Below are 27510 nucleotides of genomic sequence, written 5' to 3'. Positions count from 1 at the left end.
GAGCTGGTATTTCAGTCCTAGACTTTATTATTTACAGGGTCTATCCAAACAACTGTTCTGCTGGGTCAGCTTGCCTGAGAAAAGAATTCACTTCAAATATCAGTTGATTTTCTGTGTCTGACATAGTCAGTGTCTTCCAGATTACATCAAAGCCATTTAGATACTCTAGAGAAAGACAGAAATGAAGCCACTGTGACCTTGTTTAGAGTGAATTTTAATATTTTGCCTACAGAAAAAGATATTTAATGCAGTTCATTGCACCTACAAAATGCTGCCATAGCAAGTAGATGGGGGATAGCTATATTTGAAGAATGTCCTATGCTGCTTCCTATTTTCTCACTGAAGCCCCATTATTAGATCAGAACATTACCGTGAAAATAAATAATTGTCTCCTCAGATGTGTAGCAGGCATCACTCTGGGCCCAGTAGGCCTAGTGGTCAGGCCATAGCCAAACAATCTCTCCAAATCTTGGGGCACCTCTTCCGGGCAGTCTGGGGAGCCTAGCAGCCAACACACAGTTTATCGCACCTCACACTCCCACCTCCAGGATCTCTCAGGCGACCAGTGAGAGGAGGGAAGGGTAGAGGGACCTCTCCCTCTCCACTGAGTCCTGCCGCAGGACCCAAGGAGGGAGAGGCCAGGGATGGGTCAGTCCCTTCTAGCTGCTGCTCTAGGTTAGCCTTCCCTGGGCTGCTTCCTACCTTCCCAGCTTTCTCTTTGCACGGTCTCAATAATTTAGAGCTCCACTTGGGGTTGGGGGGCAGCTTCCCACCTCACTCCCAGAGTCCAGTTGTTCTCCCATAGTCAGGAAGAAGGGAGGAAAGAGGGCGGGGCCCAGGTCTGCCAGCCAAGTCTTACTCATGGTCCCAGTGTTCCCCCTGTAGATTGCTCTGCTTCAACAGCTACCGCCTGTCTGCCTTCTTGCAGCCAGTCTCTCATCACTGTTCCCCCAGTCTGCCTGCCAGAGCTGCCTTTTAAGATGTTCTTCTACAGGGAGTATGCCTGGCAGCTGCTATGGGGCAAGGCCTTCTTGACCCAATACTGTCCCACCGTTCCTTTAACCTTAGTGTGGGATCTGTAAACCTCATCACAAAGTGACTATGTCCTTTGATATAAATGCTCAGATCATAGCTACTTCAAGCATAGAAATATCAGCTTTATTGTGTTGCCTTTTATAAAATGTCATTTCCTGTCTGCTTAGTGTTCTGCCCTCATTAGGATGTCCCCACTCTGCCTTAATAACTTCCACAAAGGAAGGAATGAAGGGGAATGGTTGTCACTTGTTTAACCTTAGAGAAAATAGATCTTTCTTTTCTATTGTTGTTTACACCTTGTTCTTAAAGCCCTAAATGTCTCCACTATCCTTTTAATCACAGCACTAGAAAATTCTCCTTGGAATAATCTGTCATGCTGATCTTGGTCATACTGTGCTGATCCAAAATCTGATGACAACTTCCATCTTCCACAGAGAGAAGATTCAGTGAATAGCTCATGGATTGATAATTTTATTTCTTCTTGTATTCTGAAGAAATCATGAGAAACAGGACAGCTGGGAGTGGAGGGGAAAATGTGCCTTTTCTTTTGTGGCTGAGGCTTATCTGAATACTTTAATTTTTTCTCTTCCCTTTTTAATAACCTATAGCTCTTTGAAAGTCTTCTCCACTAGAAAAATCACTTCTGCTATATCCGCACAGCCCAATTGCCAAACAGAGGTGCCTTCATAGGACATCCAAATCCCAAACTATGTTGTTCAGATTGGTATTTAGCATGAAAATGCTCATTTTATACATCTTGGTTCTCACTGGGATATTCATATATGCAGTAACTTAGTTGGATGTCCAAATGCATGTTTGAAAATTAGGTTCACAGTTAAAAACAGATTTGTATGATTCTGCTTTATAAAAATTAGAACTTTTGGGGCCTGATAAAACTCCCTATGACTTCAGTGATAGCAGATTATGTCTGTAGAAGATAAGGGCAGAATGCTAGCTTCTATATTCAAAAATGGATACGACTTATAAAAGACCCCTATTGATTTTTTTAATGGATTTTGGATTAGGTCCCTAATGAGCTGGTGCAGAGAGAGAACCCTAAATCCTTAGTGGGGAGGCTAAGGAGTACTCTAGAAGTTTCTTTGGTGTGTACATGTAACTCCCACCACTTTCAGTAGGAGCCAAGTGTGTTTACTAAGGGACAGTTCACCACCCTACCTCCCATATTCAGAGGGGAAACAGTGTTAGTCTGTATCCACAAAAACAATGAGGAGTCCAGTAGCACCTTAAAGACTAACACATTTATTTGGGCATAAGCTTTCGTGGGTAAAAAACCCACTTCTTCAGATGCATGGAGTGAAAATTACAGATACAGGCATAAATATATATTGGCACACGAAGAGAAGATTCTATATTGTGATCTTAACTCTTATTAATGTCAATGGAAACTGCACACACAAATCAGTAGTACAACAGACCACTTATCAGCATTTCTGCCAAAAGCCAGGCATGTTTTTTCAACACTGGATGTACAAATAGCCGCCTGTGATCTTTTATTTTCTGGATTTCAAATCAGACTCAAGGAGTTCCAAAAGTTAGTCTAGACTTATCAACTCTATACTTTAGAAGTCACCTGTGCTATCTTGTGCAGATAAACCATTGTCTTAACAAATACAAGACTCCCTCATCTAAAAACAAAAAAGAAGTGGTGGATAGAAAATATTTGTATCTACAGTAACTGGAAGGCAGTATCTGACATCAGTAGAAATATGTTAGATTCAGTCCTGTGCTCACCTACTCATGTTTCATTTGTTGACCCTGCTGTCAACTTTACCTTTTGATGTTTTTTGTGATATTAGATCGTGTTTTTGTGCACTGCATCTTTGTACATGGATTACTTTGAATTTTCATCAAACCTACAGTTCAAAAAATTAAAAAGAATTGGATGGCTAAATCTATTGCGCCTTACTTAGAGATGAGAGAGAACAGATGCTCTTAAAAACAGTTGGTAAATTTAGGAACTCTTTTCACATCATTGGAAAATGCAAGTTGCCTAACCACAAAGCAAAACATTCCTTTCTTCTGGGCTAGTTCAAGTAAATCTGAGCTTTTCTGCAAAGCCTTTCTATTGGGTCCCCAGATGCAAAGCAATATTCATTGTATGACATTCTGCCCCAGAGAATTATGTGAAGTTGGTTTAAAAGGTTCAGTCTGATGGGGAATGGATTTAGAATGGATAATATATGTGGAACTGATTGGTGTGTTTGTAGAAGGGGTTAGCATCCTGACTCGCAGAGTTGGTGGCTGCTAAGTACCTACCTATTTCGCTGAAGTCAATAAGAGCAGTTGATGTTCAACACTTCTGAAAATCAGGCCAAGGGGAATACTAGATAGAGACTTCCAGGTAAACAAGGGTGTGTGGTGGTGGGTGGGTGGGTGGCACGTGATATACCCCAACCAGGGTCGCAAAAAGGTAGAGGCAGTCTGATTCCCCAGCAGGTCCAAGTTATTAACTCCTCCTCAGGGAATTTCTGCACTGCAATTAAACACCCTTGGCTGGCCTGTGTCAGCTGACTCAGGCTCCGGGGGTTTGGGTTGCAGGGCTGTAAAACTGCAGTTTAAGTGTCTGGGCTTGGGTGTTTAATTGACATGTAGACATACCCCTAGAGGCCCAAGTTATTACCACCACCAATCAGTCAGAAGAAAGCAGTTTGTACTCCGCACCATGTGGTATTAAAGCATCAGCAGAAAATGTCACACTAGTAACTTAACTGGTCCCATGGAACAATAAGAACTAGAGGTCTCCTGTACCTATCTGAATCAGCCTCCCTCCCTTTTAAAAAATTTAAATTGTCTTTTTGTGGGAAATTATCATTCAGGGCAATTGCTGGGTTGACAAGCCTGGAAAGTGAAGTTCTTTGTTTATCCACAGAACAGGTTTGGCCATGGTAGCCCGTGTATAACCTTCATGATCTGATTTTTTCCAACACTTTCATCAGCCCCCAGAGCACCCTTGTTTTTCTTTATAATGCTGAATTCCACCACAGAATCATCTAGCTTGGACTCCTATACTTTTATAAAAAGACACTAATTGATTGATCAGTTAATCACATCCTACTGTATTCTACTTTCTGAAGTGTTCATGAAAGCCCAAGTCAATATATTTTGGCATTCACAACCAGAGTAATTTAAACTCTCTTGATACTAAATTCTATAACAATTAAGTATGTACTAGATATGGGCAAAAATAAAGATGGTTTTGATCATTTGAATGTATTAGTACTCAGAATTTATATAGGTTTCAGAGTAACAGCCGTGTTAGTCTGTATTCGTAAAAAGAAAAAAGAAAAGGAGTACTTTTGGCACCTTAGAGACTAACCAGTTTATTTGAGCATGAGCTTTCGTGAGCTTTTGCTATGCATCCGATGAAGTGAGCTGTAGCTCACGAAAGCTCATGCTCAAATAAACTGGTTAGAATTTATATAGTGCTTTAGAGCCTCAAAGCGCTCTCTAAAGTTTAATCTTCATTACACCTAGAGCTAAACGAAAATCAGCAGATGCAGTTTAATGTCAAACTGACTCGAAATGAAACTTTCTGTTCAGTTCAACACACCGAAAGTTTTCAATTTCGGTCAAACTGACCTGAAACAAAAAAAAAAAAGTTTTAATTTTCCCCATCGAAAATAAAAGAAAATGACAAAATTGAAATTTTTACTTGGCAAATTTTGACTTTGTAGAAACTGCATTTTCCATTGAAAAATCATTTGGACAGAAAATTCCTGACTAGATCTAAAAACATCCCTGTAAGATAGAGAAGTCTGTGTCATTCTCTCCATTATGTAGATTGGGAATGTGAGGCAGAGAGGTTACCATTATTTATTCTTATTGTTATTGTATTAAACATCACTTATCATACATAGCATCTTTGAAAAATACAAACATTTAGGGGTGAATTCAGCCCCTGTATTGCTGACCGTGAAAGTCTCTGTAGCATGAAAATGTAAGCTGGGGGCTGGATGTGAGGAATACATGGGCAGGATATCATGGGCTATAAATCAGGACAGAATTTGGCTAACATCCCAATTCCATAGCACAATTGTCTTTCACATAAACAGTAAAGAAAATTTCAGCTTCTCTAGATTTTTCTTTTATTTACAGCAGGCAGAGGTGGCACTGGATTGTCAATCTTTCACATCCACTAAGGATGTTCTTTGGGATGTGTTACAATAATTCAGAGAGCTTTTTTATACAGAACAGAGTGGAGGCAATCAGTCAGCTGAGATTCCCGGTGTGGTATTTTTTCCCCACCGTAGGGCTTCCTTTTTTTGGAAGCATTTGTTCATTTTTGTATCATCCTTTAATATCAACCATACACAAGCTGTCTTGAAAAAGTGAATGGAGCAACCCAAGTGATATCAACTACTAGTGTTTACTGTGCTGCAAACCTAGACTATGTGTTTATAAGAGTGTCAGAAATTAGTGAACAAAATTATCATGTCACAACGTTGAGCAGAGAATCTGACCCACAGCTTGTAAAATCCTTTGAAATAGAAGGTCCAAATTCTGCACTTGGATGTCCAAAATAGCATTTAAGAGTTAAAAGTCTAATTTTTTAAACAAATTTGTTGTTCAGAATTAGAACGTGAATGACCAGCTAAAGGCTTTATTACTCAAAATGGGGCACATTGAAATAGTTTCCATTGAAATAGTAAGAATGTTAGGTCCTGTCTGCTAAAGTCAGCAGCAGTGAAGTGGTTATGTGTCACCACAATGGGGCACTGGAAATGTAAGGGCAAGGTTTTGTACAAACAGGAAGCATTCTGAGTGTTTTAGGGATGAGAAAAAAACCTTAGCTACAGCAAATTTGGACAGGAGCTTTGCATTTTATCTGTACCAATTAGAAGCTTTTCTCTCAATTTCTCTCTCTCTCTCTCTCTCTCTCTTTGGTAAATAATAAATGTAAACTTGTAGGCTGCAAATACCAATCATAGCACTGAGCAAGGGGTGTAGCGTGGTCTTTGTGCTGCGAATAGATACTTGGACGTTCTTGTGCCACAGTTCATCAGATAAGTTGAGGAGATTGCCAGCTCCAGAGAAATGCAGCAATAATTTATTATACCTGAAGCAGACTGCTTTGTAGGCACAAGCTTCCTGCTCTAGTGGCTCACTGCAGTGAGAGAGAAGTAATGGCATTTAGGCAGCACTAAATAAAGTTGTTTATCTTGTACCTTTTCCTCTTTGAAATCTAATAGCTTTAACATTCTGCTCTAATACAAGATAGTTTACTATATCACTGTCATACCCCTTATTAGTCCAAGTCTTATTTTCACTGCCCTCGTCTGCACTGGCTGCTTTGACAAAGAGTTGCTTGCCCAGACACTCAGAAATTGAAGTTGCAGATACAATATCCAGCTTTTATGGGACTTCAAGATGAGTGACATCAGTTCTTTTTTGGGGAGGTGGATGTAGTAGTTTAACTAGCATTTTTTTTGCTTAATGTATACAGCTTGTTCTGTCTTAGACTCCATTATTTGTTTCTGGTAAATATTCAATTTGCTTACAGGCATAAATTTACTATTGATCCTTTATAGTCTACCCGCCAGATTAACTCTCCCCCCCACCCCACCCCCGGCCAGGAGCCAATTAGTTAATTACCTACCCATGTGCAAAGCATGACTGATTGAGCACTGTCACTAGCTTTGCAGGTGATGGGAGTTAAGTCCCATCACAATACCCAATAACATTTATGCATTGATTATGGGATATAGAAGAATTGCACCACTTCCAGCATCTACCCACTAGTGATGACTACCAGATATATGCTTAGCATGACTCAGCAATGACATTTTTCTAGCCTCCCCCAGAAGTCTATATTCACACAACCCCATTTAGCATAATTCACATGACCACACTGAAAGTCAAATGGAATCATCTCTGCAAATGCATCAAGCTCCATGGGCTTGTCATAGTCTCTTTTTTGCTGCTATGTAATCCATTCGTAGTTTTCCCAGAACCGAAATGTATCTGAACAGTTTTTTTCCTTGGTAACATAAGTGTCCATGAGCTGCTGGAGTGATTGGGTGCTGTTCATGAAGTCTCCCAGAGCATTTTAAACACAGAAAACATTTTATAATTAGGAGGCAGGGTCTTATTATCTGCATAACTTCATAAAAATAGCACTTAGAAAAACTTTTCTCAAATCAGTCCATTCTACAAATATTGACAAATATTTTGATTTATTACATGGTACAAACAAGCTCATGCTGTTGTGTGACTACAGGCTTTTGCTATAACCAACAGCAAAAGAGTATGGGAAAATGCATAAAATATATCACCTGGGGCACAGTATGTCCCAAACTTTCCTAAACAGTACTTTTTTTGAGTATACGGTTGCATTATCAATTATATTTAGTAAGACTTCTGCCAATGTTGGTCAAAATTAAATTATGGTTCTACAAGTTTATGGCCCTTATGTGATTTTATGATTTTTTTGGATTGGATGCCCGATAACATTTAAACATTACATGATATAGAAAAACTGCACCACTTCCAGCCTCTGTATCCACCCTGATGATGACCACCTGACATGGGGTAGCAATGAAATTTTTCTCACTGATGGATTACCCCTTAGTGCCCAAAATGGGTTTAGGCTGGTAGATGTAAGTCACAATTCAGATCCCACCTATATCAGGAGCAGTTGGGGGCCTGTATTAAAAAGTTTTTGTCTCAGTCATCCCTTTTCTGGTAGTCTAATGTCTACTTTACAAGAAAAATCACAACTGGCACTCATTGTCAATCTTTTTGGAAGAGGGGCCAAAGACTTGAGGCCAAATCTTTAGCTGGTGTAAACTGTTATTGCTCCATTTAAATCAATGGCCCTATGATAATTTATACCAGCTGAAGACCTGGTATGTGTACACTTAGCTACCCTATCAAGCTAAATGTGGTCTGGGGTCTCTGTCCAGGTCAGCACTGAGGCACACTAGTATAACAGTGTGGGGAAGCTTGTGCTGCCGTTCTTGTAATTGTTCTGTGGCTAAGCATAGGACTTTTGTTTTCAGGGGTTTCACTCTGGCTCCTTTCTCCAGCACTAAATTCACATATTAAATACAAAACGAAAAGCAGGCAAATAAAAAAAACCAGGAGTGTAGATTCTCACAGCAACTCTAATTAAGCCTTTTCCCACATATATCATTCATATTACTATTATTTTAGTTTTTATTGAGAACTGTCAGTATGCACGGTGTTGTACAAACACAGAAAAAGATATGGTTGCAGCCCAAAGGGATTTTACAATCTAAGACCCACAGACTGAAACCATTGTGTCAGCTGAAGTCATTCATAACTTCAGGTGCATGACATCTCTGAAAATCAGGTCCCAAGTGTAAGTTGAACACCCAGAATATATGGACATTTTTGAAACTGCAGGCCCACTGACCTCTGTTTCTTAGTTCGTAAAATGGGGCTAGTGATACTTATCTAGTTGAGGTTTGAAATTAGGCTTCTTTATTAATGTTTAGAAAGATCTTTCTGATGCTCAGAGGCATACCAGTATTTATAAGTGTATGGTGAATCTTCTGATTGTTCAGGACGAAGCAGATTCTTGGCAGCAACAAAAGTACATAGGCCTGGTTGTCGTTTATGAGAAGGCCCAGTTACATCACTCTGAATTACAATGATACCTACTATATTGCCAGAGTAGTTTAAAGGTGTAAATAAAAAATCTTTCCCTGTGTAAGGCCCCTATTCTACCCAGTTACCTCCTCTGGTGCCGCTCTTCTTATGGGTTTGACAGACAGGCCTGGGTTCTTCTGAGTCCTGCCTCCAGCCTCAGCTGAGTGTTTTCTTTGTATTATTCCAATACACAAGTACTTGGCGATGCCTCCACCGCCCACACTCCTTCCTGGCAAAAGTACCAGTGATGCTGCTTGAAAGGAAAACATTCTAACTACTGTTTAACCCTGACCCAGCCATGGGGCTGATAGACTTCCAGGGAATAACATGGAGACATGCAGTAAATTAGATAAGGTCATTGTATTCAACAAATGATAAATATTAATTAACAATACAGACAAATACTCTTAGTCACTGGTGCCCAATCCCCGACTTACATCAGAGGGGAATAAGACTGTCATGTCCTGTTGGAATGTATACTACCTTGGGGCCCTGGCTGGCTGGTGAGAGCTGTGTATTCAGTAGTAGTAAACAGCAAATTATCCCACAGTCAGTTCATAGGTGTCTTCCAAACAATGTTCCTGACTACCAAACTAAGGGTTGATGCACTCACAAACCCATGATGTGGATGATCCTCAGGTTTAGATCCTGGTTCCCTCAGCAGCTGTAAGAGGGGTCCGATAGCCTTGGTCGAGGTCCACGCCATCTTATGCTTGTCATGTAGAATTTTTCACTACCGAAATCATACTGCTTCCGCCTTTGAGGGAATTCAGGAAACAGGCACAGACAATATGAACATAATTCTAAAATCCTAAATCCTTACTTCTTATTCTATAAGACCCCACTGTAGGTCAAAACAAGCAGGAATGCCTGATCTAACAACAGGAATATTTCTTGCCCTGCGGTAACTATTTTAGCTAGGGAGCTAAAGGACTAATCTATTCCTAAATTAGTTGAGAGCTTTCCCAAATGAAACCTGTAAAGTGAGAGTTACTATGAACAGGGACCGGAACAAACTTAGGGATATTGCTGCCAAGTCCTCAGAGGCCAGTTTTCAGGAATGACCCTGTATTCAGGCCTGGGACTACCAACCTCACCAAAAAGCATGTCTCCCTTCAGTAGAGGACTCCTGTCTCTTTTTCCAACATGGCTCTTCTCTCTTTATCAACTCTCCCAGCAGACTATCCCGAGAACCTTCCTCGTTGGTTTGGGTAGCTCAGTTTCTCCAGGCTTAACCTGCCAATCTTCCTCACTTTAATCCTTCTCTCTCTCCGCTTCCTCCTTAGAGAAGGAGTGCTGGTGGCCATCCAGGAACATGCTGCATTAACTCCTCTGAGCTGGCAGAGGCCTCTTAGGCTCGAACTAGCATCTTTCTTCTCTTCCTTTTTTTTATGAGGCAACTGAGCTGCTGAGCCTGCCCTTGAGCATGCTACTTCCTGGGGCAGTGTTCCACTCCCTGGGGTTTCCTTGGAAATCCACAGTGTCCCTGCCTAAGTGATTGGCACGGAGACACCATGGAAGCCAAGGTAAACCCCATAGGGGGTTATGCCTATATTTCTAGATCTCTGACCATTTTCATTTTGTGAAAATATACTCTCATTGATATCCTCTAGTCTCCATTTTCTGATATTAAAATGACTGACCAGTTTGACCTGCCTCCACTTCTCCCAACTGAACAGAAAGCCAGTGAAAAGAGGACATATAGCTTCAATCCTGAATAGGCTAAGAGTGTAAATAAGGCAGGATCCTTCCAGTCCTGATCCCACAGTCAGAAGGGATTGAGAGGTACCGGTGTGTTAGAGGTAGAGCAGGAACCATGGGCTGAATAATGGGAGGAATACAACAATCACTCTAGGAGAGCTCGGAGGGAGACTGTGTTGGGGAATTTGGGGTGGGAGGAAGAAGCTGTCTTGGAAAACTCAAAATGTTGGTGGATCCAGGCTCATTTAAACCTAAATTCATCCCTGTGTAGGTCTAGATATCACCTTTCCCCCACAGCATGCTTTTGCTGTCGCACTGCTAAAGCTGGAGGATGGGTAGATCCGTGCCTTCTCTCTTGAAGAGCAAATGAGCCTGTAAACCTTTACATATGCATACAGGATCCAGAACAAGATGGGCTGCTGGAATGGAACACCGTCGCACACCATTTAATGGGGCTTTGGAGACAGGGCTCTTAGTAATACCAAAAATAACTATGACAATGAAAGAGATTTTCTTTCCATCCAAAATCAGACAGGGTAAACATTTTGGACATGAGAACTTATCATATCTCATCAAGAACAAAGAGCTGCATACCATGGCGTACCAATTGCAGTAGCTTGCACGCACCATGTAGTGTTGACAATAACATATATCAGTTTGCTCTGGTAAAGGCTTCTTCCCCTTTCAGCATTAGAGACATGTAAGCACTTGGCTCAGAGACATTTTGAGGGGTGGGGGAAGAAAGCTGATTAATTTTAAGACCTCAAGGTCAGATTATCTACTTCAGCAAAGATCTGCACAGCACAGTAGGGAGATGGGGTGTCAGGGAGAGGGTTATGCATCCTGGATTCTTTGTCCAGCTTCACCCGCACCTTGGCTCTGACTTAGGTTAGACTGAACAATCTAAGGTCTATATCCTGCTAGGAATATAGCCAGCAAAACTCACATAGGAGGAGCATGGATAGTGAATTTGCATTCTTTCTATTTCCTATAAGATCTGTCAAAGTCTGATTAATATAGGAGAACAGTGCTTGCTTTCTTTTTAACCTTCACCATAGATAACAGAAATTCAGTGGTTTTCTGCATGTAGAAAATACTGTTGTCACTCAGCCTCTCCAGTCAACACCAGGGGCCAATCCTACACAGTGCTATGTACACTCAGCGCCCATTAACTTAATCCACATGCAGCATTTTGCAGGACTGGTCCTATACAAGGTGTACCTCATTTATAGGCCAGGTTGTGGCTCATCCTACATGCCATGAGAAGTTAGTAAAGGGAATAGCCCCCTCCTCCCCTTTACTGTCTTGCACCAGTGCTTTCTGTGCGAGAGGGGTAGCAGGGTCCACAGAGAGGCTACAACCCTCCTCACACAGGTGGGTGGGAGGGGGAAAAGAGGAAGCAGAGTCATGATTCTGCCCCCTCCAATATTCCTGGCGGTGAAGCTATGCTGGCATTTCAGGGAGTGTACACTGTGCTAAGAATAGACCTAATGTAATTTTCTTCCCCCCCCAGAGCAGTGTGGATATCTCCCTCCCAGGCTGCCGCAGGGCCAGCACACCAATACACCACACTTCCTAGGGACAAGATCGTAATTCACAATCTAGCCCTGTATTAATATTATCTTTAATAATTTATATTAGAGTTGTGCCCGCCAAATGTGTTAGATGTTGTACAGGCACATAAGAAAACACTGTCCTTGCCCTGAAAAGTTTCCAGACTAGAAAGAAAGACAAGGTGGGGAAAAGGGATGAACCACAAAAGCATAGTAGAAGCGTACCTCTCAGAATGCCAGAGTCCAAATGTGGGATGCAGTGTGTGACAAAGACCCAAAATGAGGGCCACAAAAATTATGCATGCAGGAAAGTTAAAATACTGTGGGATTCACTCCTTTGGGGTGATAAATACATCTCTCTCTACATTTGGGGGTCATCCTACTCTATTTCCTTTAGAAATAATTTTCCTCAATAAAAGAGAGAGAACACAAAATTTGTATGGAATGTATGTAACTTTGGGACTAAACTGAGTTACATCCCTCAAAATGAAAGGCATTTGAGAAGGGTGGTCAATATCTGTTCTTTTTATTTTATTTTATCTGTTGTATTTGATGTCTTTTATATATTTTGCAGGCAGTGTTTTTTAATATAGGTGGAATGTAATCAAATGAAATTATTTTATAATTAAGAATGTCTGAAGACTGCAGTTTTCCTGCTGAATTCTTATTTTTTCCATCTGTTTTCCTTGTCTTGTTCATTTTTGTGATTTGTTGAATTAACATTTTTATGGTGGTACATTTGGTGTGCCAAGGCTCCTTTGTTCATGCTGTTATGAAATTTCTACCTGTGCAAGCTTTCTGAGTCATTCTTGAGCACCCTGAGGAAAAGTAAGGATAAGTATGAATTTTAGTTTGCAGGGTGATAGACTCAAGAGATGCCCAGATTAAAGAGTTATGGGAGATTATTATCATCTTTTTGTGTGAGGATGTTTCTAGATGTCTAAATGTTTCTATGATAATAAAATGAAGAAGCTATAAAAAAGCAAGAGAAACAGAGGGGATCGATTAAAGTTGCAAAATTAAATGTAATGGCCATTACTAAGTATTAAATATAGGTTGAATTAAAATGTTACTAATTTTCTTGTACTGTGGGTTCTTGAAAGTTACATTTATTTTATTGAGAGATATTCTGCAATCCTTAGGAATTTTGCCTGAGTAATGACAGCTGGATTTGGCCCATGGTATGACTAAGGCTTTACATTTTAGTATTTCATGATTATTTCTCTCTGAAGTTTTCCTAAGATTCAAGTGAATAGCTGGTTATAGTTTATAGGAAGAGCAGAGGTTCCTCATCTCTACTCGATATTGGACAAAGTATAAGCAGAGAACACAGCTGTGATTTTTTGCCTTTGAATTGTGTTTGATACTAGGTCAATGCAAGTACAGGGCACTGAAATTATCTTCCTTTGCAATGGAAACTCACCTGGTACCACCACTACAAATACATTGGTGGTTTAAATGGAAATCTGGTTGACTGTTGTCTATCGAAACTCTTTCAATCTGACCAATTTCTTATGACGATGCCTAAAGAGCCGGTACTAGTCTGTGTTTGTCATATCTTAGCTGGATGTTTTGTTTCATTTCCCTTTTGGGCTAAATGAAATCTGATGCTTAATCTTTGATAGTCTGAAAAGTTTATTTTACTTAATTAAAATAATTTTTAAAAGCATAATTCACTGTTGTAGCATCCAAGTCTGCTGTATCATAATAATATCCCTTGGTAGAAAAGAATGTACAATTAACATATGAATTACTCAGTATCAAAAATTTAAGTAAATAAATTAAATGTTGGCATATGTAAGATCTATTTTGGTAGAAAACACAATGTTCTGTATTTTATATCACTAATGTTGGTTTTGGGATACATGCTGAGTTAATCTCATTGAACTTTTCCCCAGGAATTGATGCGCTTACAATTGCCGGGTCATTATGCTGCTCCACCTGTGTAGTGTTAAGGTCAGTGTATTTTTCTGATTATAAAAACCATCCATACCATTCCATTATAAATTCACTACCATTCATAATGGAATGTGCCATAGCTCAGAGCTAGTTGCAGCTGCCCCGTATACATTTAGATATCAAACAAACGCAGTTTAGGCAATTTGAGATCCTTTTACAGCTAAACCTGACAATGCTTCATTTGAAGTAATCTTCTTTACATATTAAGTTCCCATACAAACTTTTTTTTAACAAGCCCTGCACAGGTATATTTATTTTATTCAACCATGCCATGGTAACCATTGCAAGATGATCACAAGGAAGTCCTGGGAGCAGCAGGCAACTACAACATTGCAGTTGCTCACATTCATACTTAAACAAAACACCGAAGGCATCAGCCACTCACAATCATGGGGCATTTTCTGAAATTCACAGATTTTAATCTTGAATTCATTCAAAGTCATCAAAACACAAATATCAGTCATCACAGTATATACATGATGTGAAACTCAAAAGTATATGACTGACACTAGCTGTACAATAGTTGAATCTGTGAGATGCTAAGCATGCAGTAACGTACTGTTATTGTATTATACACCTTTCTGAAGAGCTTGGGTTTTCTAAAGTGCTATATGTTCATAAAAAGAGCCAGAATGTGTGCAAGTGCCTTGCTAGTATTATTTCCATCACTGAAATAAGCACAGTCTTCAGTTACTTACCTTTACATTTTTCTTTGCTGCTGAATCCACAGAATAACTTGAATTCCTGGAAAATACAAAATACTGCCTTATATAGAAGCAGGTCATTATGTTCTTCCAATTGCATGGGGACCTGTTCTCTGTGCATTGAATTTTGTAATTTATGGTAGTCAATAAAGGCCTTAGACATTAATTATCTTGCTAGGGGGATATTTGGTGCTTGTTCTGTGTGCAAATTAGACGAAGCTCTAATTGCTGAGGAAATATAAGCAGCCATCATAATGATTGGTATCTTTATGTAAATATTGTATAGTACTCATGATTTGAACTCCCTGGAGTTGTAAATGTAGTGGGATTCTGACTATGTGCTTCTACAGCATTTGTAATACTGACAAAGTGAGAAGGAAGATGCAATTAGTTTTAGGAGTTAAGATAAATGGGTTTTTTTTTCAAATGGAGAGAATGAGATAGGAGAGATTCTTTAATAACTAAAAGATACAAAAGTAATGTATAATTACTGTAAGCCAGTAAGAGAATGTGGATACATTTATAAGAATTTAAAACCAATAAACATCTCTTGAGCACAAGAAAGACCCATCTGCAGGGTTATCGACTCTTATCCATTGGTGATAATACAGCCTTTCCCAGAAAGTGACCCTGAAAACAGAGAAACAGATTGCACAATTGCATCTTTCACTGCCTCCTAATATCTTTGCAAACTTGTGCAGACCCAAGGAGTGACTCCTAGAGCTCAGGGTTCACCACCAAGAATCCTGCCACCTGTCTTCAGCAGTTCTACCTTAGGGATAGATAGAAAGAGCATTCCAGTAACTCATAACTGATACGTTGGGGCAGAGTGGTAGAGGTGGTCTGTGAGGCATAGTGGTCATAGACCATTCAGAGGTTTATACTTGACAACCAACAGCTTAGATTGCACAAGAAGGGAATTGGGAGCTTGTGCAGAGCCCAGAACCCATGTGTTGCATGATCATGTCAGCTTGTCACATTTAAAAGGAGAGTGAGCCACAGTCTATGCTAGCTAAAGTTCCTGAGTGACCTTCAAGGGTAGCCCTTGAGCTTATTACAGCCATTCAACCTGGAAGTGGTAAAATTATAGATAACTATGGCCAGGTTCACAGCTCAGAGGGTTAAAGGAAGGGGTTGCTGTATCCTATTAGTCAGAGGAGATATGATTTTCCAAACTATTTAAATATGATGCACTACAGTTTATAGCAGTTTCCTGTGTTGCCTGCAGCTGCAAAGAACTATGTTTAAGTATACAATGCCTCCTCTCCTCCAGAGATGCTTCTTTTAAATTTCCTTTGGGCCTCAACCTGTGAGGCCAACAATGCTCAAACCTTCCAAAGTAGTGATGGATGTTAGTGTCACAGATCCAAAGCCCTGCTATTTTTTAGACATTTCACCAATAATTTTTTTAAATACATTAAATGAAATAAAATATTTTGCACAATTTCAACTGCTGACCTGTGACTGGGAAATAATTCTCACCATATTTTTCCAAATGGAGGGAGGACCTGTTCTTCATGCCCCCTGTATAAGTAACAGGTTAGAGCAAGCTTACACTGAAAATTTAAAAGTAATTCACAGCTGCCACTGACCACTCTTCCCTTCTGTCCCTGGAATGGTCATTTTCAGTAATGGTGCCCCCCCCATCAGTCAGTGGAAGGACATCCCTGGAAAAACCATAGCAATGTATAATTCATCTGTGTAAACAGAGAGATAACAGGTCCTGAGCTACACTGCATATATGTAGAATGGGGTATGCAGCTCACAAAATTCTCCTCCCAACACACAGTCCTTTACTCTTTGAGCTAAAGGAGAATCTTTGTTAGTAGCATTAAGACTAACAGACATAGATTTCAAACAGGTGAGTAAATCCCCTTATATACAGTAGAGGGCAGAGGTACACATTCACACAAGCTGATATATCACAGGTGCAGTAGGAACAACTAATTTGCAGATTGTATGGATGTGTAAGGATTACATTTAGAAGAAAAAAATCTTAAGTCTCCTCTTCTATGCCAACATCACGGCACCTACGTTCTTTTGAAAGTTATGTTTTATCATTAAAATTTATAAATACCATTAGACTAAGAGACTTTCTCTTCTTTCACATCTAAAGGGGTTTATTTATTTATACATTGACTTATAACTATAGCTATAGCCTCTGGGTGTATTTGCAAAATTGAAATATAATTTGAGCAATAGAGCATACTGTTATAGGCAGTAATGCTAGCTAGCCATGCTACGCCCAATATCTGCCCATCACTTAAAACTACTTACACTACATATCCAAAACTCAAGAAAATACTTGAGTAAATAGATGGGACATGCTCTGTTGTGTTTATCTTTACATATATATATAAAACAAAACAAAACAAAAAACCATAATTAACACCCACCCCCAAAAAATAAACATTCGAAATTTGAATTTGCTCAGTGACAATGCTGTATTTTCCCATCACATCATTTACAAAACTCACGCACTTAAAAGCATGGAAATGAATAGTTAAGGACATCATAAATCTTACAGTGCCAACATCAAAGCAAACGCATTATTCTTATCAAGTATAAAGAAAAGCATATTTCATCTCAACAGACTATGATTGTCAAAGAGGGCACTTAAATTTTACCTCTGAACTATCTGATATTAATAGAATTGCCATTGCCATTACTGTGGGATAATCCCAGTTTTGTTGCTCTGTTTTTGATTGCCTTGGAGGACAGCCATCTGCATGTCCCTTCCAATCCTGGGGGAAGAAAGGTACTTTGGAGGGGGGAGAAAAAGGAGAGACACAGAGTCCCTGACATGGGGAGAGGCGGGGGCGGACAGAAATCTGGTATGGGGGCATGCAGATCCCTGATTATGGGAGGAGGGGGGTATGGGGGCACACAGAGCCCTTGGCATGAGGGGAGGAGAGTGTGAGGGGCACACAGAACCCTGGGTATGGTGGGAGGGAAATATGGGGGGCACACAGGCCCTGGCATGAGGGGAGGGGGATAGGTTGCAGAACGTTGCTGAAGTAGAGGGGGCTGGGAGGGTGGCACACAAAGAGCTTGTGGGGTGGAATGGAGGAATGCAAGGGGCCTATGGTGTGTGCAAAGCACTTGGCCTACAAAACCAATGACGTTTGTGACCCTCTATGTTTGGTATAAATCCGTGTGTGTGTGATAGAGAAGTGGGTGGTGGGAATACAACATAGATAAATTTGAGCCATATAGACCAAATTCTCCTCTCATGTAAACCCACACAATCTTTGGGTTTGCAAAGATTCGCTCTTCTATCTGAAGGGTTTTAATTAATATTAATAACTTAACTTTTTGATTTCTGTGCAGGATTTTTTGTTGAGACTGGAGCATTATAAATAATGAACTATGTCCATAGTCTACATGCTATATTATACAACTCTATTTTTAATTCAGGGTTCTAATGGTGGTATGTACAGTGCAAATCACTTGAGCTTTGATCTTTGGCAAAGAGGTTGTCATGAATGGAATTTATAATATATTGCTACACAGAGGTTGTCATTTGGAACTCTCAAGTTTCCTAAGGAGCCAGATTTACTTTTTTGCAGCAGGAAACTTCCAAAGGAGCCCTAGACTCTCTGTTTTATGAGAGCAGAGAAATAATTGTAGCTGACACTTATGGAAAACATTCTAAATTGGTGGAACTTTGCTTGCACTCATGTACCCTGCATTCATTTTTAGTTGGAGACTTGCAAGTTCCACAAGACTAGTTATAGCTTTTCTTGTGAATTCCTGCTGTATTTTTGTAGATGGCACTGTATCTATGTTTGCACAGACCTGTACATACAGTGTATACTGTATATACAGTGATAGATTAATTTTATTACACTTTACACTTTTACTTGGACTTAGATTGTTTTTTTTTTCACCTTGGCTAGCTGCAGCAATGTCATCTAGCTTGTTATAATTTTGCATTGTTTGCCTGGAAAGTCAGACAGTAGCTTAATAATCTGTGTATTTATTTATTCAGTTTATACTGTGTTTCTGTCATATCTTTTTGGATGCATTTATAATAGAAAATTGCTGCCACCGTTAGTCTGTCTTACCTGTTTAGGTCCCGATCCTGCAATTGACTGTGTGCACATTTAGGAGTTCACTCACATGCAGCCTTGTTGAAGTCAGTGGGGCATCACATGTGCACAGGGATACTTCTACTTGGAGGTATTTGCAGGAATGGTGCTGTCCCCATTCAGGGCAACTGCACCTGTATTCCCCTACCATGGTCCAGCAAGGGCACCCACTCCCAGGCTTCCGACTCCCCAGCTGTCACCTCTCTTGGCCGGAGATACATGTCTCTCTCAACACTGTGAACACAGACTGCTCAGTAGGCCAATTTTGCTTTCTCTTCAAAGGCTATGAACAGGATAATTACCACAGTAATAAGGTACCCCACAGCTCTTTCTAAGCAAGCACATTTATTCTTAAGGTAAAAGCATCAGAGGGAACAAACACATCCATGAATATGTGAGTCACTCTTTTTTCCAGTTTGGGCCTCTGGTCTGGTCTTCATGTAACAGCAATAGGTTTTTCCAGAGCGCAGCTTCAAAAGGATGGGTCCAGAAGTGAGAAGCTGCCTTCCCCACCTCCCAAATATTTCTTAAGAATCCCACTTACCTTTATTTGTCTAGCATATTGTTTCAAAGAGGCCTTTGAAGCTCACAAAGCTTGTCAGGTATTACATTAGTCATATTTCCTAGACACGTTACATACAATCCCACAATAACATATAAACATTTTCCAATTTATTTGAACATAAGCTTTTTGTGAAGCTCACTTCATCGGATGCATTCAGTGGAAAATACAGTGAGGAGATTGATATACACACAGAACATGAAAAAATGGGTGTTATCATACACACTGTAAGGAGAGTGATCACTTAAGATGAGCTATTACCAGCAGGAGAGCGGGGGAGGGGGGGGAGAAAACCTTTTGTAGTGATAATCAAGGTGGGCCATTTCCAGCAGTTAACAAGAACGTCTGAGGAACAGTGGGGGGGGGGAAATAATGCCCCTACTCTACTTGCGCTATATTGCGCTATATTGATGACATCTTCATCATCTGGACCCATGGAAAAGAAGCTCTTGAGGAATTCCACCATGATTTCAACAATTTCCATCCCACCATCAACCTCAGCCTGGACCAGTCCACACAAGAGATCTACTTCCTGGACACTACGGTGCTAATAAGCGATGGTCACATAAACACCACCCTATACCGGAAACCTCATGACCGCTATTCCTACCTACATGCCTCCAGCTTTCACCCAGACTACACCACACGATCCATCGTCTACAGCCAAGCTCTACGATACAACCGCGTTTGCTCCAACCCCTCAGACAGAGACAAACACCTACAAGATCTCTATCAAGCATTCTTACAACTACAATACCCACCTGCTGAAGTGAAGAAACAAACTGACAGAGCCAGAAGAGTACCCAGAAGTCACCTACTACAGGACAGGCTCAACAAAGAAAATAACAGAACGCCACTAGCCATCACCTTCAGCCCCCAACTAAAACCTCTCCAATGCATCATCAAGGATCTACAACCTATCCTGAAGGACGACCATCACTCTCACAAATCTTGGGAGACAGGCCAGTCCTTGCCTACAGACAGCCCCCCAACCTGAAGCAAATACTCACTAGCAACCACACACCACACGACAGAACCACTAACCCAGGAACCTATCCTTGCAACAAAGCCCATTGCCAACTGTGTCCACATATCTATTCAGGGCACACCATCATAGGGCCTAATCACATCAGCCACACTATCAGAGGCTCGTTCACCTGTACATCTACCAATGCGATCTATGCCATCATGTGCCAGCAATGCCCCTCTGCCATGTACATTGGTCAAATTGGACAGTCTCTACGTAAAAGAATAAAGGGACAAAAATCAGATGTCAACAATTATAACATTCATAAACCAGTCGGAGAACACTTCAATCTCTCTGGTCACTCAATTACAGACCTAAAAGTCGCAATATTACAACAAAAAGACTTCAAAAACAGACTCCAAGGAGAGACTGCTGAATTGGAATTAATTTGCAAACTGGATACAATTAACTTAGGCTTGAATAGAGACTGGGAGTGGATGGGTCATTACACAAAGTAAAACTATTTCCCCATGTTTATTCCCCACCTCCCACCCCCCACTGTTCCTCAGACGTTCTTGTTAACTGCTGGAAATGGCCCACCTTGATTATCACTACAAAAGGTTCCCCCCCCCCGGCTCTCCTGCTGGTAATAGCTCATCTTAAGTGATCACTCTCCTTACAGTGTGTATGATAATACCCATTTTTTCATGTTCTGTGTGTATATAAAACTCCTCACTGTATTTTCCACTGAATGCATCCGATGAAGTGAGCTGTAGCTCACGAAAGCTTATGCTCAAATAAATTGGTTAGTCTCTAAGGTGCCACAAGTACTCCTTTTCTTTTTATGTAAACATTTGCATTTTTAATACAATGAACTCCTAAGATTCTTAAACTTAATTCCATACGGTTTACCTTAATTCAGTAAGGTTTGTCCAGTATATAGCAGAAATTTGCCATATCTGTCACAGGGGCCATCTCATTATTCACCTTTAAAACCGCCCTCAAAACTCTCCTTTTGCCAAAATGCCTACAAAACACTTAACCACAGTTAGGCTGCTGGTGTGCTGACATCACTGCCTACTATGCTGACCGGTATTGTCTCATTGTTTCCTTGTGTTCCCCAGTCTTTCTGTATCCATCTATTGTCTCTTGTCTTATACTTAGATTGTAAGCTTTTTGGAGCAGGAATGGACTTTTTGGTCTGTGTTTGCATAGGACCTAGCACAATGGGGTATTGCCCCATGACTGGGGCTCCTAGGCATGACTTTAATACAAATAGCAATAAATAATGACTGTTTATTTGTATTGTTTGCAAAGCACCTAGAAAAATAGGGCATCAGTTGTGGCTGGGGCTTCTAGACACTATCAGAGTACAAATAATAACAAATAAAAATAAAATTACACAAACAAAATGTCAACAAAACTAAAGGGCTCTCCCTCCTCAACCTCTAGAAGAAAAGAACACCTGCACCCTGCTGTAACCACTCCCTCAGGAAAACATGAGTCAATAGATAGGCAGTGTTCCCTGAAAAACTGGCTCTGCTGGGAGAGGCAGTCTGCTGATCAGACACATCAGACTTTGAAAAAACAAAATGACTGATACCATATGCACATGTTTCTCAGAGAACTCTGAGACTGAGATGGATGTGTCTTCCAAACAACAGATCAAAGAAACCACCCAAGAGGGACCTTTTTTTAAGCAATAGCTGTTTGAAAATACTGTCTTTGGAAAAGAAAAGATTGTGTCAAATAACACATTTGACCTTTGACTTCACAATATCTGTGACTTTTCTACTGTGTAGTCCTTAGGCAATACTTTACTACTGTTACTTTAAACGGTCATTTGCAAAGGGGAAAGTGGTTATGTGTCCTTTTCTGTTCTTGTTTTTTTTAAAGGCCTCAACATATTTTTTATTTAAAATATAGTTCTGCTTACATTCAAAATTTAGGTCTTGTTTAAATTTGAAGGCTTTTGTGGAGGGAGAATGGGTAGGGTTATGACTCCATGAGTACCAAGGAAATAAAACCTGATTAACACGGGACGAATAATTGTTTTATTTAGCCTGTTTAAGACTCTATTGTTTGTTTGTTAACATCAATTAAGTTAAGACTGAGGACTTGTCTACGCTTAAAAAATGGTACAGCAGCAAAGCTGCATCTCTTCAGTATAGACACTACTTAAGCCAATGAGTAGGTAATCCACTTCCCTGAAAGGTGCTAGCTAGGTTAGAAGAATTCTTCCACCTAGCGTTGCATACATGGGGACTTAGGTTGTCTTAACTACACCGCTCAGGGGTATGGGTTTTTCACACTCCTGACTGATGTAGTTAAACCGACCTAATTTTCTCGTATAGACCAGGCCTGCGAAACACTTAGGGTGAAGGACATCTTTATTAGAGATTGAATATTCACTGCCTTTTCACTTAAGGTCATAGTTATTGCACATTATACCACTGGGGCTGTGATAAATTCACAATCCACATTTCTGACACCTCCAACAAATCTTCCTGAATAAGTAGGGAAGACCAGATTTCACATTCCTCATATTTCTAAGTAATAAATAAATAAATTTCAGACTTTCTTTATAGTGTGCATTGTAAAACAGCAAACAAAAGGACCCAAACATGTTTCCCTTTAAAACCAGTCAGTATTTAAAAATATATAGGAGTCAAATAAGGTTATATTATTGAAGTATGATTGTCATGTAAGAGTTCCAGCATATTCATGTATTTAATTGGGAGCGTACATTGCCAGTTCATCCTTAGTAGGTAGGGTGTTCAGGGTTTAGTTCTAAAACACTAAAAAACTCAATAGGGCACATTCTCATGTTACCTGTAATGTTTGGCCATTTTAGTGTGCATGTTCCAGCTGTATAGCTGGTTTGAGATGTCTGACTCTATACACAGTATAGAGGAGTTGCCCACACAACAGATTCATTCTAAGACTCCAGTTAAGTTAATCACAACAGCAATGTGAATTCCATAAAACTGCAAGCTAACCCAAAGTGATGGAAGTAAACAATTTTAATACAGTGGGGCAAATCAGTAGGCTAAATAAAAATTACAATGGGGTTGGTGCCATAATAGAACAAAAGCCCCAGATTGCAGGTTGTGAACCATCTATAGTTCTTGTCTATAAGAAAGAAGTACTTGGAATCAAGTTTCTTTTCTAAGAATGTCATCACTATAACTAGATGACTGTACTTTTTAAATGGTCCATGATCACATCCTTTTAAAATGTATGTTCCTCCTTTTTTACCATTGTCCCTAATCTGATCTTGTAGTCTCGTATGTATATTTAAGTTTATTTAATATGCCATCCTACATTACTTTCTAAGACTTACATTTTTGAAAATGTAAGTCTTAGAAAGTAATGTAGGATGGCATATTAAATAATTTTGGTGCCTCAGTAATTTTGGTGCCTCAGTTATTGAGTGCTCAACTTGAGACACCCTCGCACTTTTCAGACAGGGCTAAGCACCCACCCTCTGAAAATCAGGTCCCTGTAAGGTGTCTCAAAATATATAGCCCATCTTTTATCTATCTTGTATGGTAATTACAAGGTAACTAACTTAGTTGTGCTCTATCACTAACCATTTTATAGTACTCTTACATTCACAGCCTTTCTAACATGTGATTTATGTCCCCGCATGTCTGTTGTTTCGCTTGTTTTATTACACATATGTGGTTATAAATGATTTCTTGAGATCGTGCGGCATGTTCTGAAATATTTACGTCTGTGGTTTCAGTCTTTCTTTTTGAAAGGTTAGAGCAATAAGGGCCAAATTCTGCTAGCAAATACTGGTGCATAATTCCCACAGCTTCAGTGGGAGTTGCTCATACAAAAGCAGTAGCATTTACCAAAATTGATGATGGCTTCAGAAATCACAACCTAATAGAAAATGAACTAAAAATATCTAATATACTGAAGTGATTAGATTGATGGTTTTTGTGAGTTTTACTGGGGGAGAGGGGTATGGGTGGGAGTGGGTTGATCATAGTAAATGAAAGATTATATGTATGCAGTTGCTTGATTCCAGCAGCTGGGGTTTTAAGAAAAACATCATATATCATAAAAAGAAAAGGAGGACTTGTGGCACCTTAGAGACTAACAAATTTATTTGAGTATAAGTTTTCATGAGTTACAGCTCACTTCATCGGATGCATTCAGTGGCCACTGAATGCATCCGATGAAGAGAGCTGTAGCTCACGAAAGCTTATGCTCAAATAAATTTGTTAGTCTCTAAGATGCCACAAGTCCTCCTTTTCTTTTTGTGAATACAGACTAACACGGCTGCTACTCTGAAACCATATATCATGAGACTTGTGATAATTGCAAGAGTTAGCAACACTAGGATAGGTAACAAACTGTTCACATATCCCTCATTTCTAGAGACATTACTTGGTGTAATCTGAAAGTTCCCTCTTAAACTATCATTTGAGCAGCTAAAATTGAAATGAAGTATAAAAGTATGTCTACATTGGTGATAAGTGGGATTTTCCATGGATTTCAGCTAGCTCAATTGAGCTAATTTGATTTGGAAAACAAACTTATTTTCCTAGTCTAAACAAGGCCTAAGTGTCTGGTTCAATCCAGTGCTTTAAAGATCATAAAGCATTTACCCCCAACTCTTGAAAACCTAGCTCATTCTGAACTTCTGCTTACAAGGATGGCTAAAGAGTAACACTATTAACCAATGATCATATTTGCTATAGTAATCTCTCACGTGCGCCTTATGGCTGTACCCATTATCAATAACTTCATTTATATTATGCAGAACTTTAAATCTAACATTTACAAAAATGAAAAATGAGGTAACCTAAGGTTTGTGTGGCACAGAGGTGCACTTGGAATGTTCTCATAATGGAACTTTCTCATACTGAAGGAGAGTTGAATACTATGTCACAGTGGGAAACTGGGGGACAGTTTGCAATGAAGGTTGTAGGGGAATTTCCCCATTTTGGCAGGAAAATTGTTGAGAATTCCAGTTTTTGCCAGACATTTTGGGAACACAGCACCTTCCATATTCCTGTAGTCTAGAAGTAGATCCCAATTCTTCTAAGTCAGTGGGAGGTTTGTCATTGGGAGGTTTGTCATTGACTTCAATGGGAATAGAACTGAAAGTTGAATTTTGGACTTCAAATTAGTTTCCAGCATCCCTTAAGGAAATTGTAGTCTCAGTACAGTAGACGCTCATTAGTAGCAACATATCAATGCCTTTTTGCTATGTTGCTCCTAAGCAGCTATTGCTGTTATGGGGAGTGTCGACAAGTCACAGTAGGGAAAGGGTTCCCCAGGGATGGCTGCTCTTAGAAGGTGTTGCTGCAAACAAGTGTCTACTGTATTTCATTCTGTACTCTGGAAAGAACACAGAGAAACTTTTTATGTTATAAAGTATACTGTAAGGACACTTTTATTATTTCTGCATGGTTAACCCTCACAGATTTTATATTTTAGCCATACTGCTTGAATACCTTTTAATCATGTACCAGAATACATCTTTTAAGGAAAGTATTTGCAATGTTTTCCAGTCCTTGTGTGATAGCAGCCAAGCTTCTATGACTTCTCATTACATTCATTTACTATATTGCCTAACTGTGAGAGGATATAGGTCTTGTCCTACTAATCTGAGGAATATTAACAAATTAATCTCTGATATTAGTTGTGCTCTGCTGCAGAAGCCTTCCTAGTGTTTCATTTGGAGCACTTATGATTGATATCTGTGTACATGAGTGCAAAGGTACTGAATGTAAGATCATTAGAAACTCGGGATTAAATAGTCTACATCTACAATGTAAAACCTTACAGCAGTCTCACTTAAGGAACAATAAAATGTCATTTTTACATAGTGCTATTCGCAATGTTGTAACATCAGTAGTTTCATAAGAACAAAATTAAATTCTTAGATTCTTTTATTTGGAAGTGTAATATGTGTATGTTTCAGCATATACCATAAAGAAAACTAACTAGGATTATATGATTTTTTTTATTTTTATTTTTTTTTGGTGGGGAGTTTCTCACTTCCTTTGCTGAACTCCCAGGATTTGTCTCCTAACCATTCAGTCCACATTCCAGTTACTATCTATTGTGGCCCAGGAGGATAGGTCGAGAGTCCCATCAGAGACAATGAAGAGTGCTCATGATTTGCAGGAAAGGTGATTGCTGAGTGGCATGAGCTGTTGATTTTCATTGCAGCTGTTGAGAGTGCCACCCCTGTAGCATTCCTAGTCTTTGCTGCCTGAGAAATGATATGCCTGCATCAGGAATCAATCCCACTTATCAGCACAGAATCTTGCCAATTGACTACAAGGCCAATCCTTTCATTTTGCTTCTAACTTGTACAATTATTCCCATCAGTGAAGCTAAATGCAATAGGATACATTAATGTACAATAAAACTACACTTTTAAATGCACAAAGGTCAGGAAATGGAAAAATAAAGGTCCTAGTAACATGAATTTGCCCCGTTGCACATATATAATAGCTCTGATATATGGACATAGTGGGCCAAATTCTGTTTCTGTTAAGAGATTCCATCCCATTTGAAGTCTGTTGCATATTGTTATATCTCTCTGAGACGTTCTCAGTCTCCTTATAAATGTCTCCAGTAGCAGCGGTTCCACTTGCCCCTGGGTGGTGTGTCACAGGGAAGTGGGGTCATTAGATTACTGAAACCCTAACAGTTACCTGTGTCATGCTGAAAAGTAATTCCTTTTTTAATCTCAGAACTATTTTTCAACTTTAACAACTAGTTCTAGTGACATAGATACATATGGAAATAGCAGCACAGCTTCTTGAAGTGCTAGTTTTCTTTTAAATAGGTGAATTTGTAATTGTCCCTAGAAATAATAGTTAAAACCACACTGAAGATGAAAAAAAATTATCCATTTATTAAGTATTATTAGTATTACATTTGAAAGAACACAATGAGTAAGAATGCATACTATATAGCCATTAAAATTCAGAAATGAAAAATATCTGCAGAACCACTATTCCTTAGAGGATTTTGTCACAAAACGTCAAATAGCCTTTGAAACCACAGACTTGTTGATGCATATATAATGCGTTAGCTAACTTATGCTAATGATGCATATTTATCTGGAGGAATGAGTAGAGCTGATTGGGAATATTTTACCAATATATTTGTTGTTGGAAAATTCCCATTTGCCAAAATTGGAAACTTTTAATGGAAATATCTGTTTCAACTAAACTTTCTTCAGGAAGGTTTCTCAGATCCAGGTTGGAATTTCTGGTGAGAGAGAGACCTCAGAACAGTCCAGTGGTTAGGACACAGGTGAACAGCTAAT

At 39.6% G+C, this 27510-nt stretch overlaps 1 protein-coding gene across 9 annotated transcripts in view; it reads left to right on the top strand.

Moving 5' to 3' along the window:
• Positions 1-27510, top strand: part of HECW1 (HECT, C2 and WW domain containing E3 ubiquitin protein ligase 1) — a 348636-nt gene that overhangs the window by 73788 nt on the left and 247338 nt on the right. For 3 of the 9 annotated variants that reach the window (XM_074945289.1, XM_074945291.1, XM_074945290.1), the window contains exon 2: positions 13820-13877. The exons of the other annotated variants lie outside the window; for them this stretch is intronic. In XM_074945289.1, the coding sequence (XP_074801390.1) occupies positions 13851-13877 (27 nt within the window). In that variant the 5' untranslated portion in view covers positions 13820-13850. The remainder of the gene's footprint in view (positions 1-13819; positions 13878-27510) is intronic. 9 annotated transcript variants of the gene reach the window in all.

This window comes from Natator depressus, chromosome 2, assembly GCF_965152275.1.
Source record: "Natator depressus isolate rNatDep1 chromosome 2, rNatDep2.hap1, whole genome shotgun sequence".
Taxonomy (NCBI): domain Eukaryota; kingdom Metazoa; phylum Chordata; order Testudines; family Cheloniidae; genus Natator; species Natator depressus.
This window is presented reverse-complemented; position numbering and strand designations above follow the sequence as displayed.